Source organism: Cervus elaphus, chromosome 15 (assembly GCF_910594005.1).
Source record: "Cervus elaphus chromosome 15, mCerEla1.1, whole genome shotgun sequence".
Taxonomy (NCBI): Eukaryota; Metazoa; Chordata; class Mammalia; order Artiodactyla; family Cervidae; genus Cervus; species Cervus elaphus.
The window spans coordinates 5997691-6012952 of NC_057829.1; the positions used below are offsets into that span (position 1 = coordinate 5997691).

The window sequence follows — 15262 nt, forward strand, 5'->3', positions numbered from 1 at the left end:
TGACCAGGAGCGTTGGGAAGTCACAGGGGAAAAAAAAAAAAATGGTTGTGCACAAATAACAGTGAATTGGAAGTTTGGAGATCTATGTTCTTGTCTTGACTTGGCCATTGTGAGATCTTGACTTACTTTTGTAGGCTCCTGTTGTCTTTGTATATCTGAGGTAGTCACACTAACCTGTGTTAAAGTTAATATCTAGATTTTAAGTTTTCTGATTTAGCAATACAAAAGAATATATGAAGAAGAGTGGATGTAGGGATATACTGTGTATTTGGACAGAGAGGAAAGAGGTAGCCTTGATCTAGAAGCCAGCTGCTACACACTGGGGAGGTGGAGTTGGAATATATAAGTAATTTATTTATATCTGTCTTTATTTTTGGTAATTATGTAGCATTCTGCCAGGTCTGATTATTCCAGGCAGTAGATGGTACAGTAGAAGGAGATCAAAGGTCTGAGTTTGACTTATGTTGCACTACTGACGTGTTTTCTATGTGGTTTAAGTTAGTCATACAATCACTTCAGGCCTTCATATTACAGAAATGAAGGATAAAACCTCTCTGAGCTGTTGCGAGTAATAACTTTGTAGCCTGGAACATACTCTATTCATGTAACCAGTTTTGTCTATCGGAGATTTTCTCTTTTGAACCCAAACTAGTAGTAGCAGAAGCAGTAGTGATAATATTACTAGTAGTAGCTAACATTTATATGGGGCCATTGGTTTTAATGAATTTGATAATAGCAAGATTGCTTGAATTGAGAAATAACAACTCAGTTTTATGGTAAATATCTAGTCTAGAGCAGGAAACCAACACAGTTCTATCTTAAACAGAATTATCTTGCTTAAATGAGAAATGTTAGTTAAGTTGACAGTTCTTTTTAAATTAAAGAGCGTTTTTATTTTTTTTCAGGAGCACAAAGAGGGGCAGCTTATATCCATGCCCCGAGAGGTTTGTAGATCATTTGTGAAAATTACAGCAGAAGTCCTTGGATCTCCTCCAGATTTGGAATTATTGACGATTATCTTCAATTTCCTTTTAGCAGTTCATCCTCCTACTAATACTTACGTTTGTCACAACCCCACAAACTTCTATTTTTCTTTGCACATAGGTAGGTATGATCATTTTTGTTAGATCTTGGCTGTCTCCACTTTCGTTTTTTCTTCCCATTTATTCCATGTTTGCTCCATATTCATTGAATGACCTCTGTGCTAGAAACTGCTCAGTTACACCGTGGGACTGGGGCAGGGCAGAGGGCCCTACAGTGAGCCAGGCATAGCTTCTGCCTTCAGAGGGCTTAAAACCAAGAGGCGGGGGTCAATGCGTGTGCTGAAATAATGACAATACATAATACCTGGCAAGTACCTAATACACAAAAGAAGAACCGATTTGATTTCAGGAGAGTTAGGGTTTCATCAGACAGATGTGGAGAGAGATTTAATAGATTAATAATCTGCCATGGGCATTGAAGAATTTTGATAGGTATTAATAGATTAGAGAACTACTATCAGTTGAAGAGAGTGACTTAAAGCAAGGCAAAATAGAGAAAGTAAAGAATAGTGAATTTTACCTAATATAGGAGATTTATAAAGGAGTAGAGAAATAATATCATAAATGTAGCTTGGGATCACCATTTATTCAACCACACCCAAAATCATATTAAATGAATGTAAGATCAGAGAACTTGAACCTGTGTTCTACTCAGGAGTAATTGAAGAATTTTGTTTTGTTGTGTTTGTTTTGAGGCAAAGAATATGATATAAGTTATTACAATAAGATTCAGCATAGAGAAACAACCTGCATAGAAGTTAGTTAAAGCTCAGGGAACAGATGAGACCACTGAAGAACAGTGCTGGGAGAAAGAAGGAAAAAGGAAGCTAAGGATATTGGTAATACTATTTAGAGGATGGGGCAAGAAAGGGTAATCTCAGTATTTTTTTTAAAAAATGGAATAATCAGATTTAAAAGAACTAGGACAATGTGATGTGGTAAGGAAGCACACCAGAGTATACATGTGGGAAAGCCAGATAGTAACTTTAGGGAGGGAAACGGATTGTAAACAGCCATTTTAGGCCATGTGATGGTGGATAAAACGATACAGCTGCAGTAAAAAGCCAAGGGAAGTTATATAGCATGACTTTGTATTAGGTTCAGCAAACATCTAGTGAATAAAGTAATGTCAGGATTCTGGTAGCACTGGGTAGTTGCGAAGATGAGTAAAACGTGGTCACCTCCTTTCAGGAGCTTACAGTCTAGTGAAGGGGAGAGAGGCATAAACAGGTAAGTATAACATGTGGAAAGCACAGCAATGCCACTGTCGTCTTCTGGTAGCACAGAGCATTGCAAGGGGCTGTTTCCCGGAGGAGGAGATACCTGCTCTGAGTTGAGTTGACTAGGAGTTGAAAGGAAGGCCTTCCAGGCAAAGAAATGGCTTGGTGTTGCTGGCATTAATGTAAGGAAGAAGGCTGGTAGAGGGGCATGGAGACGGGTCATAGAGATTGTTCTAGATGAGAAACTTGGACTTTATCCAGAGTGGTAAGGTGGCAACAGAGAGCCCCTGGAGGTTTAAGCAGAGCTTACAATTTGATGGAGAGAATGCTGGTAGCTTTGAGGATTTGAGGGTAGCCAGATGTCCATCCTGGATATCATTTAGAAGTCTGTGATGATAATCCAGGTGAGGGGTGATAAGAACCTGCATTATAGCACTGTGCTAGGGATGAGAAGAGTTCAAGAGACAAAGTCAGTAGAACCTGGAGACTGACTTGACATGGGTAAAGGAAAGGTTGTCATCAAGGGTGGCTCCCAGAGCCTGCGTGGGAAACAGGTACTTCTACCATGGGAACCAGAGAACAACTCAGGAGTGAATTTAGGGCAGAAGGATGACTCACATTTAGATTTGTTGCATTTGTGTTGCATTTAAGAAATCAAGCAGTTGAACTTAGAAGTATGAAGCTCAGAAATGAAGATTAAGCTGGATGTATTAATTTTTGGAGTCATATTAGGGCTGTGTAAAAACAGAAGACATAGACCTTCCCTCAAGTAATGAAGAGATGAACGGTCTCCTTGGAGAGATCATGTTAGCATATAAAAAGTGAACAGTTAGCTGTTAAACTATAGAAATAACTATAAATACAGTTGGAATTCAAAGAAAATAGAAGTTAATGTAGCTAGTGTTAGTTAACAAAAGAATCTAAAGTAAGAAATTGTAGAGTATCCTCACATATCAAAAGTGCATTAGTATAAAGTACACCATTTTTTTGACTTTGAATATTTTTGTAAACGTTTGTATTTAATGACTTGCTTTTAAAGTTGTATTTTTGTTTTATCCTTTTTAAAAATTTTCTCAAAATTTATTTTGATTCTAGATGGCAAGATCTTTCAGGAAAAGGTACAGTCAATCATGTACTTGAGGCATTCTAGCAGTGGAGGAAAGTCTGTTACTAGCCCTGGATTTATGGTAATAAGCCCATCTGATTTTACTGCTTCACCACCTGAAGGTAAACAAACAAACAAAAGTGATAAAGAAAGTGTAGCCCTTTCCTATTTGGTTCTGAATATAGATGCATGTTTGCACAACCTGATAGACTAAATAAATGGAAAGCTAAACTTTAAAATTATAGAAATTATTTAGGGAATCCATTTACTACTTTCTAATATTAGTAACACACTCAGTATAGCAAGTAATTCTCAGGAGAGCTTAGGAGATAGATGAGCCTCATGCTATTTTATTCTGGAATTCTTCGTCCCCCTTTATCAGTCTTTCATTAAGCTTCTGACTTATTTTCCCATTTTCTTCAAAAGCTTTGTTTGGCTTACTGTCTCCTTTCCATCTGAACTCAGTCTGGACAACTTCACTTAACCATGTGAGTGGCCGTCCGTACTGCAGCCTCATTGTGATCCTTGACCCTGGGGACCTTCCCTCTACTCTACCTTCCAGGATGCTTGTGTCCATCTTGAACATCCTCAAAGAACACTTCCCACCTCTGAAATTCCAGTCTCCCACTCTCTATGACAACTGCCTGTCTTTCTGGTTTCTTTTTCATCATCCCCAAGTTTTCTCTGCCTGTTTTCCTCTTTCAGCATAAATTTCATTAGCCAATGAAAGACTAGGTCCCACCTAGTCTTGTCTCCAGCTCTGATACAAATTATTAAATAGGCCTGTAAGATAGATACATGGATAGGTAGGTGAAGGTATCTGGGTATTAAGCTCCAATTTTCTTTCTCTCCCAAAGAGTTTCAGTTATTCCCTAGCACATCTTATGGCCTTGTATTATAATATTTTAAGGCTGTGTTTTAATTAGGTTTATTTGGAATTTTATCGGATGTGTTATTTTTAAAATCGTTGAGCATCATTCTGAAACTTTTTCAAGTACAATCATGCCCTCATTTTCTCCGGGTCATTTGGACAGACCCTTTTGGCAGCCTTATTCCTCCAGCCAAAATCCAGAAATAACTAGGAAGAACCTCTGAACTATGGAGTTATTCTACTGCCAATGAAGCTCTAAGCAGTTCATTCAGTCCTTATTTACTGTATATCAGCACTTCTCAAGTTTTAGGTGCTGAAAAATCACCTGGAAAGCTTGTTAAAACACAGATCCCTGGGCCCCTGCCTTCTACATTCTGATTGAATAGGTCTGGGGTGGAGCGTGAGAATGTACGTTTCCAACAGTCACACAGCGGTGCTGATCGCCGTGCTCCTGGCCCACAGACCACACCTTCAGGAGCATTCATTTATATCCCATACACTAAGGATGAGAGTGATTTTTCTCATCTCCTTATGTGTAGAATATGAGGAGCAGAAAATTGGAGAGCTGTGGCAAGAAGAGAAAGACTATTTCTTAGTAATAGCAGCAAAAAGTGACTGCAGAAATGAGGAGTGAGAGAACAGTCTAGGGACATTTAGTCTGGTAATAATACCACCAGGTTCGGCTATCACTGAAATTTATTCAGCACATATTTATTATGTGTTTATCTTACCTTTGAAGAAATGAACACTCATATAATTAAATTATTTACCTAAGGCCACCTAACTAACAGAACTGTCTCATCAAAAAGCCAGCACTCTTTCCACTGTGTTAAACTGTATCCTTGGGCCTTCCCTCATGGTCCAGTGGTTAAGATTTCACCTTTCAATGCAGGGGGTGCAGGTTCAATCCCTAGTCAAGGAGCTAAGATACTGCATGCCTTGTGGCCAAAAAAAAATGAAAAACAGGACAGAAACATTTTGTTAATAAATTCAAAAAAGATTTTTTAAAAAAGGTCCACATCAAAAAAAAAAAAAAAATCTAAAACAAACTGCATACTAGTGACTGTTAGCTTGAGGTAAATGGATTTTCACTTAATTCACTTAATTTCACTTCAGGAGGACCATTCATCCCAATAACTTTGAATCATTCAGTTAATATTGTATTTTATTAAGGAAACAAGAGTTAGGTATTTGGGGAAATTTTTAATTAAAAGTAGTTGAAACAAAAATAGTTTTAACACAAATTTTAAGCATTAGTCACTGCAGTCATTATCCTGTATGGATTCACTAACATCACTGGATAAATGGGTTATTACTGTGGTTGGAACTGACAGTACAAAAGAGAAGTGATCCCACTGAGCTGCCTTTTCAGTGCTGTTTTCCTGTCTACTCTTAGCAGGGAACAATTCTTCCAGTGCTGTTCCAAAGCAGGTAACTGCCAGTATGCTGCGTTCTAGAAGCCTCCCGGCATTTCCTACTTCTTCACCTCACAAAGAGCCGCGGAAACTGACTGGAAGTTTGGGTTGTAGTATTGACAAGTTACAGAGTTTTGTAGATGATGGCGTTGCTTCCCAGCCAGAGAAATGGAGCCCTCTGGGGAGTTCCGAGACACTGGAAAAAAGCAAACAAGATGCCTTTATCAGTAGTTGTGAGTCTGCAAAAACGGTTTGTGAAATGGAAGCTGCCCTTTTGGCCCAAGCCTCTGTCAGTGATGTCCCAAGAGGAGCCTTGGGACTTCCTGCGGTCAACATAGATCAGAAAGACTTGGGAGCAGAGCCCAGATCAGATGACGACAGTCCTGGGGACGAGTCCTGCCCACGCCGACCACTTTACCTAAAGGGACTGGCCTCGTTCCAGCAAAGCCACAGCACTATTGCCAGCCTGGGGCTGGCTTTTCCCTCACAGAACGGCTCTGCAGCTGTCGGCCGATGGCCAAGTCTTGCTGACAGGAACGCCGATGACTGGGAAAACTTCGCTCTTTCTCTCCATTATGAGCCACACCACAGCCGAACTACAGGTGCTCACAGGTACATGTTTTTTTGTATGACAACCACTTCCTCCCTTTTTTTAAACTATTCTTTGAAGAATTTCTGTACTTGTAGAAATCTCTTTATTCTGTGACCTCTTTATTCTGTAACATAGTACAACGTGTATGTTAACAACAAGCAAAGATGCCTTTCTCCTTACTTTAATACTAGGTGATAATTCCATATTTAACTAAAGGCTAAACCATAAATAATTCTTGAAGAAAAGATTATCTTATGGCTAATTTAATTCCATATGATTATTAGAGAAAAACTCTTCAGTTTAGGAAAATTGTATGGTTTTTTATTGTTCCCCAGATCAGCACCATCAGTGAGACTTTGCACACTGATGGAAATGTTCACCTGTGCTGTCCACTGCAGAACACACATACTCACTTGAAGTGTGGCCAGTGCAGCCGAGCAACTGAATTTTTAAATGGTTTAAACAGCACAAGTGGCAGTTGGAAATCACAGATGCAGAGTAGACTAGTGTTTAGTAGATTATATATCTGAAAGCTACTGGTGATTAAAAAGTGATGGCAGATTTGTTAATCACAGTTAAATCAGGAAACATTTTTAAACCTTATGAACTACTACTCAGCACTGTTCTTACAGCAATCATGATGCACTACTTTTTTCCCCTGATCCTGTGTTTGTGACTCTTTGTGGGTCTCTGTTTTAGTGTAACCGAAGACTGCTTGGTACCTATATGCTGTGGGCTGTATGAGCTCTTAAGTGGGGTTCTTCTCATCCTGCCTGATGTTATGCTGGAAGATGTGATGGACAGGCTCATTCAAGCAGATACACTTTTAGTCCTCGTCAACCACCCATCACCTGCTGTACAGCAAGAAGTTATTAAAGTAAGGGCAAATACTAAATATGTTGCTTTAATTTAGAAGAATAAATATATGTGCACTTTAAAGTTTGAATATACATATTCAAATAGACCTGAAATCTTATTTTATTCTTAAGCATCATGAGCTGATATAATTTGTTACTGCTTATCCCAATTTTTATATGTATTATCATCCAATTTTAAGCCTTCCTCCATATATTGCTTTGTATCAGTGTGTTTTTTAAGTCTACTACTTAAAAGGAACACATAGATCATTGGAGGTCTCTCCTGAGTGTATTATCATCAAATGTTAAACATTTAACTTCAGGTTTAAGCTCAGATGTCACCTTCTCAGAGAGACTTTCCCTGATCATCTTCTGTCTAGCCCTACTCTTCATTTGTTTTACAATAGCATCCTAGTTATGTCTTATAATTACCTTTTTAATTTGTTTATGTACTATTTTTTAACTCTCCCACACTGAAATATAAGCTCCGTGAGGGTAGGCATCTTGTGTTTGATATATAAAAAGTCCTAAGTACATTATTGAGTGAATAAAGGTTTGATATGAATCGTTCCCATTAGGAAACAACCCTTTGAAATGGTCTTCAAAGAATCCCACTGTTTTAATTTGGTGTGAGACATTGTGTAAGCAGTCTCAGTTCAACCCAGTATTTACTTAGCTTCCATCTCATGTGTAAAACACTAGGCTAGTTGCTCTGTGGGATATAAAAGGGAATAAGCCCCTACGTTCAAGAGTTTATAGACCAGTGTGGGAGAGAGACATATACATAGCTAAGTAAAATGTAAGAACTTCTGTGATGGGTGTTTCAGTGGTAGTCTTAATAAAGAAGAATGGGAGCATAGGAAAAGTAAATAATTCTGATGGGGGAACACGGGCAGGATTCATGCAAAAGGTGTATTTTGTATTATGCTGTAAACTTAGAAAGATTTGTAAGTAGGGCAGTAAAGAAATGTGTGTTTTTGGAAAGAATAGTCGTATCACCACTGTGAGGGAGTGATCTCAGGGGAAAGAGGTGGGAGCACTGTGTTCACAGGCTAGCACTGTGATCCAGGGGAGAGATGATGAGTCTCTGATCTGGGGAAGTGGGAAGTCAAGGACTGACAGATTTGAGAGACGTTCCCTAGAATAGAGGAGAGAGACTTTGCTAATTTCACATGGGCGATCAGGATGAGAAAAACCCAAAGTGAGATCAGCCTTAAAGTCTCGGAGGATGGTTCTTCTGTGCTCTAAGACCAGAACCATGAAAGAAGTGAGTTTGGAAGGAAAAATAATTACTTGGATTATATATATGTTACATTTAAGACGCTGGGAAAGAGTGAAAATTTAGGCCTATGCTTAGAATAAATAAAATGTCAGGAAGTCTAGAAAAATAGAGGTTTAGGATATATATTTTTGTTCTTTGAGAGAAAGCATTGTACAGTGTTGACTAATTTCCTTTTTTCAGAATTAGGCACCAGTGTTCTACTTATATTCAACTAAGGCTACCTAAGACCTCCAAGACAGAGCATCACTAGCATTCTATAGTAATTAGAGAGAAAGTTTTAGGTTTGTTTGTTTTGCTGAAGAGGTGGCCCTTTTTTTTTAGCTTTTTGTGTTCTATACACATGAAATTAAACAACTTACAACTACAGGTATAGTACACTGTCTGATTTGTATATGTTATATAAAATTTTAATGTATTATCTAAATTGTCTTAATTTTTTTCCTTAGCTATTAGATGCTTATTTTAATAGAGCATCCAAGGAACAAAAAGATAAATTTCTGAAGAATCGTGGATTTTCTTTACTAGCCAACCAGTTGTATCTTCATCGGGGAACTCAGGAATTGTTAGAATGCTTCATTGAAATGTTCTTTGGCCGACGTATTGGCCTTGATGAAGAGTAAGTGGGTTCTTCCCTTCACCAGAATTGGGGATCTTTTGTCTTAAATGTAAAATTTATTAAACTGACTCTTAAAATTATTCTGTCACTTTTAGAAAAAATCTGCTAGAAGTCATTTTCTAGGTGAACCATTTTATTATTTTCCATATGATATTCTTTTTATAACTTCTTCCTTTGCATTTCATTCACTAGCTAGGCACTAAAAAGAAAGAAATGCTGCATCAAATGAAAGAAAGTGATATTTAAGATTTGGCATACATTGTTAACCTGAGAAGAAGGTGGCCCCCATAGTCTCAGCAGCAGGTTACATGAGGGATCCATAGACAAGCTCCTAACTCCCCTCAGGGATGCTGGTTATCTGAGAGGAGAGTAAACTGACATACCGATTACTGAGCTTTGACCCTGGTGTAATGTTCATGGATTAATGAATAAGTGCAAAACGTAGAGAACATTTTTCTCCCAAGCCAAAAGTTTGGCCAAAAAGTTAAGCTGTTATTTCTGTATCTGATAAAGAGAAATGTGTCTTTTTTGTTAAGTGTCTGCTACTTGTTTGCAAGTAGCCCAGTTCAAACCTCAAGGAATTGACCTATTAATTGTAGCATTGACAATATTGCTTTTCATTTGCATAAGCTTTTGGCTTTTTCAAAGCAATTCTGCATCATCTCATTTGATTCTCACAACAACCTTGAGAAGAAAGCAGAGCAGATATCATCACACACATTTGACAGATAAGGAAAATGAGGTGTAAAACACATCAATAACTTCCCTCCATCACAGAGGCAAATAGTCTACAGGAACTCAAAATCAGGTCAACAAAATGGCCAATATTGCAATCATTTTTTCCTTATTTCATGGTTAGTTGCTTCTAACATGATCTTGTATATTATTTATTATAGATTTGATCTGGAAGATGTGAAAAACATGGGACTTTTTCAGAAGTGGTCTGTCATTCCTATACTGGGACTAATAGAGACTTCCTTATACGACAATGTGCTCTTGCATAATGCTCTCTTACTTCTTCTCCAAATATTAAATTCTTGTTCTAAGGTAGCAGATATGTTGTTGGATAATGGTCTACTCTACGTGTTATGTAATACAGTAGCAGCCCTGAATGGATTAGAAAAGAAGTAAGTTTAAATTATTATTTAAAACTGCCTCTGATTAACAACTTTGGAAAGGAAAAAACTTTAGTAGCAGGTTGCATTAAAACATCTGATATTCCATAATATTTTCAAAGAATTTCTTTCCTTCAAATCTGATTAGATTAGATTTGAGAGGGTATATTTTCCATCATTTTCAATAAAGTTTTTTTTTTTTAAAGATATTTATATGACCTACATTTAGGTATTTAGAACCTGAAAACAAGGAACAAATTTGTGTGTGTGCTCAGCTGCTTCAGTCATGTCCGACTCTGTGACCCCTGTCCATGGGATTTCCCAGGCAAGGATACTGGAGTGGGTTGCCATTTCCTTCTCTGAGGAATCTTCCTGACCCAGGGATCGAACCTGCAACTCCTGCATTGGCAGTCAGATGCTTACCACGTGAGCCACCGAGGAAGCCCCTGAACAAATTTACCTGTCCTCAAATATACTTACCAAGCTTCCACTATGGTCTTATAGAACATATTATCCCACTCCGGAATAGGAAATTGAGACTTTGAGAGACATAATAACTTGTAACAGATCAAATAGCTAGTAAATAGAGAATCTGAGGCTGAATATTCTCACTTCAAAAGTCTCTGCTTGACAGTCAACATACTCTCCCACTTTTCCTACCCACTGTTTTCTCCCACTGTTAACCACCATACTGAATTTCTTTTTTTTTAATTTATTTATTTTTAATTGGAAAATAATTGCTTTACAATGTTGTGTTGGTTTCTGTCATATATCAGCTGAATCAGCCAGCAGTATACATATGTCCCCTCAGTCAGAAGTACACTGGCAAATGGTTGCCTACCAGATTGATTAACAACTTTAAAAAATATGTTAGGAGGTTATATTTTTATTTGGGTTTTGTGCCTTTGGTGTCCTCATTTATGATATACAGTGTAACATTTTCATTAGCATAATATTAATGTTACAAATTTTTAGAAGCACCATCTTTACTGCATGTTAAAGCATTAAATATTAATATACTTTTGCAGAGAAGGCAGAGCATATCCTCGGTGCTTCTGTAGGCCTGGGAGACTCACTAGACCAGGGAGACTCTCTCGGTACGAGAGGGAATTGATAGTCAGCTTAGTTCACTTTTCCCTGGGCACCTGTCTTGTTTAGGATCTGTGTTTTAGGCAGATGAGAAATACAAAGTATTGTATTTCCTCAAGACGTCTAGTCTTGATTACAGTACAGTACATGAAATTGGTAGAACTTGGAAAGAGTACCAGCAGGCCCCTTCTAAGAGCTGTTTGTTACTGCTGTTGTTTTAAATAAATTGTACTTACAGAATGTCCCTACATGCTACTCTATTGATTGGCCTCAAAAGTTACCATTTCTAACTCTTGCTTGATTTTGAAAACGTGGCATGGGGAAGCTTAATGTCACACACTGAGGTGGATGATCAAGGTTAAAAATTGAGGGACAGAAGTAACTAATTCATATTTATTAGGTACTGAGAAGTGACTAATGTGGGCTTCCCCAGTGGCTCAGTGGTAAAGAATCTGCCTGCAGTGCAGGAGACGTAGGAGACACAGGTTAAACCCCTGAGTCAGGAAGAGCCCCTGGAGGAGGGCATGGCAACCCCCTCCAGTATCCTTGCTTGGAGAATCCCACGGACAGAGGAGCGTGGCGGGCTGCAGCTCATACGGTCGCAAAGAGTCAGACGTGACTGAAGCAACTGAGCACACATGCAAGTGATTAATATGTGTTCAGATCTCTGTCTCTTTTAACCCTTAAAATAACCATACTTTGTGTAAGTGGGATTCAGAGAGGTCAGTTAATTTATTCAGAGTCACCATCTTTGAGAAGCCTCAGAATATACCTCTTCATAGTCATAGAACCTTCTGTGGCTGGGAACCTCGTGGTGCATGCCCACAGTATCTTGTGTTAGTCTCTGTTGTTACACTTAGCACCATTTACTGGTTATAGTTATCTGTTCACTTGTCTGGTCCTCTGCAAGCTGAATTTTGACAGGAGTCAAAGTCTCTTTTTATCTGTCCTTAGCCTGTAGTTCATATGACCTGCCATGGAGTAAGCATGGATAAATATCAAATGAATGCGTGAATGAATGCATGCTAACAAAACAGGAATTTAAACCAGTTCTTTTTGCCTTAAATTATTTGTTCTTTTTCTTTAGCATTCCTTTGAATGAATACAGATTACTTGCTTGTGATATACAGCAACTTTTCATAGCAGTTACAATTCATGCTTGCAGTTCCTCAGGCTCACAGTATTTTAGAGTTATTGAAGACCTTATTGTACTGCTTGGATATCTTCAAAATAGCAAAAACAAGAGGACCCAAAGTAAGATTTAATTTTTATGGACTGGGGGGAGTAGTTGTATAATAGCCAAAAATGTTATTAGAACCTCATCTCTCTCTGACTTCTGTAGAGAGAGTGGGTTAGAGGAGAGGAAACAGTTTTACTAAATGTTCACCCTTAACTTTGTTTACTGACTTTAAAAAGAAGCCTTTTTAAGTGTCAAAAATTACAAGTGATGCCCTGATGTAATTAGTAGCTGGCAACATATCATTAAAAGAAGCTGCTGATTTTTCTTGCCAAGTAAAATTAAAAGGCTTGTGTTGAATAATAATACCCTTTAATTTTCTTTGGTAGCAAATATGAAAGTGAATATGGGGCAGAAAAATGTGAGAATTTCTGGTTAAACTTTTGCCTTCTATATTAAAAAGTCTATTCCTTTAAGACAACTACATGAAGTGAAATACATTTGTGAGCTAGTATTTTTCTGTTGAATTTTTTATAGTGATCCTTTGGAAATTTGCTTTAAAATTGCTTTTAAAGACAGTTCAAAAATGTTTACTACCATCAAGAACCCATGATCAAAATTTTAAAATTTATGTCTAATAAAATATTATTGGCAGTTTTGATATTGCATTAGTATTAATATAAAAGTCAACTCAATTACAATCACATAGCTTGAAAACATTCTAGTATTTTCTGTTTTTAGATATGGCTGTTGCTCTACAGTTTAGAGTTCTCCAGGCTGCTATGGAATTTATAAAGACCACTGCAAATCATGACTCTGAAAACCTTACAGATTCACTTCAGTCGCCTTCTGCTCCCCAGCATACCGTGTTTCAAAAGCGAAAGAGCATTGCTGGTGAGTATTTAAATAATATTTTACCAATTATAAGTAGAAGGTAGCCTGACTCTCCTACATTCTTTTATCACTCACATTTTAAAACATTGCTTTGTTTCAGAAGTTCAGCTGTAGTGTTTGAGAAGGTTTTCCTCCCAGAGGAAATTATTCTCTAGCTTTCTCTTCAGTGCTGTTCTCTTTCGGTTATCTCTTGAGCTCCTACCATGTGCCAAAGTTAAGTCGCTCAGTCGTGTCCGACTCTTTGCGATCCCGTGGACTGTAGCCCACCAGGCTCCTCCATCCATGGGATTCTCCAGGCAAGAATACTGGAGTGGGTTGCCATTTCTTTCTCCAGGACCATGTGCCAAGCATTGTGTTAAATGTTGGAAGATGCAAGGATTAAAAAAGACACAGATTCTACCTTTCTACCGTAAAATAGTAGAGAATAGAGAAATACAGAGGATGGAAGTAGAGACCATACAGAGCAGGGCAACCTGATTTACATGTAGGGCTAGGGAAGTCTCTGAGGAAGTAAGATTTCAATATAAAGGATGAGAAAGGAATTAGAGAAGTCGGTGAGTGTTACAGGCAGAATGAACAGCTGATGTGCAGGTCCCCAGGTATCAAAAAGCTAAGCTTGTTCAGAGAACTAAAAGATAGCCATGTAGCTGGCGTGTAGTCCTTGATGAGATGGTGCCACCAGGGGAGGTGCTGCAGGGTGGCGTGAACCAGTTCATATGGGCCACGTTAAGGAGTTTTATTTTATCCTAATGGGAAGTTGTCAAAGGCTTTTAAGTAGGTGGCGTGACATAACCAGGCTTTCATTTCGTAAAGACAGCTCTGGTTTCTGTGTACAGAGTGGATTCGAGGAAAGTGGGAAAGGCAGTGGAAAGTGCAGGGTTTATTGCAGTAGTCAGGGCAGGAGATAATGGTGGCTTGGACGTGGTTACTATATGCACCTTAGGGCTTGCTGTAAATGAGGATATATCATCAAATTATAATTTTTAATATTGTTAGGCTTGTTTTTTTCCCACAAAATCTGCTCTGATGTTTATACACATTAATTCAGAAAGATAGTATAAACATTCCCCACATTGACTTTGTGTATATACACACATATACATATATATCTCTATATAGTGGATATATATGTACATAGACAGATGCATAAACACACACACTTCTCCAGAGTACTTGGTAAATTGAGATTTAATCAACCCTTACAGTCTTTAGGGCTTTTAAATCTAAATCTTCTACTTGTGGTAAACTACTTCATTGTATGGGTGCCATGCCAAAGTTTAGAACCATATGAAATACTCTTCCTAGAGAAAAGCTATTAAATATACATTGTTTCACAGGAACATGTTCGTTGTTGTTCTGTCACTGAGTCATGTCCGACTCTGCAACCCCATGAACTGCAGCATGCTAGGCTTATGCAGCACTCCAGGAATATGTTTCCATTACACCAAACAAAATCTTAGGTAGATAAACTTGTAAAACATCCACATAACTAAACGTGTTGTCCTATAATTTCGTCCTTAATTTAGTATATTAGTATAGTCTCTCCTCTTGAACTTCCCTCTTTTCTTCTGGGTTGAAGTCCATCTTTTACCAAGTCTGGTAAAAAAGTCTGCTCAGCTGCCTGCATGACAGAAGGTGACTTTTAGACCATTTTTCCTCTACAGGATTTCTTAGTCAGTCAGAGACTACTTAGGTGGAACCTCCCTCTGTTGATAGAGGAAAGTACATTTATTGCTTTCACAAATTCCTGCTATTTCTTCCTTCTTGATGTTTCTCATTCTCATATCCATTTCTTCTTTGCTTTTCTACCTAGATCCCTGCTTTAGCTTCTTTTCTGCTTGTGCCTGGGCTACCACAATGCCCTTATGCTAAGCTCTGTTTGAGCTGTAATTTCTCTTATCTATGATTTCTCTTAGCAGCTTGTCATCTCTCTCTTCAGTCACTCGCATTTTTATCACCTTGAGCCTAAAAGCCCTGCAGAGCCCC

General features: G+C 38.1%; 1 protein-coding gene across 3 annotated transcripts in view; it reads left to right on the forward strand.

The window, feature by feature from the left end:
* The window catches only part of LYST (lysosomal trafficking regulator), a 177038-nt gene that overhangs the window by 89175 nt on the left and 72601 nt on the right, over positions 1 to 15262 (forward strand). For 2 of the 3 annotated variants that reach the window (XM_043924934.1, XM_043924935.1), the window contains 8 exons: positions 906 to 1104; positions 3359 to 3490; positions 5636 to 6266; positions 6946 to 7123; positions 8832 to 9001; positions 9898 to 10128; positions 12293 to 12459; positions 13124 to 13276. In XM_043924934.1, coding sequence (XP_043780869.1) covers positions 906 to 1104; positions 3359 to 3490; positions 5636 to 6266; positions 6946 to 7123; positions 8832 to 9001; positions 9898 to 10128; positions 12293 to 12459; positions 13124 to 13276 — 1861 coding nt within the window. The remainder of the gene's footprint in view (positions 1 to 905; positions 1105 to 3358; positions 3491 to 5635; positions 6267 to 6945; positions 7124 to 8831; positions 9002 to 9897; positions 10129 to 12292; positions 12460 to 13123; positions 13277 to 15262) is intronic. The other variant, XM_043924936.1, reaches the window with a different exon arrangement.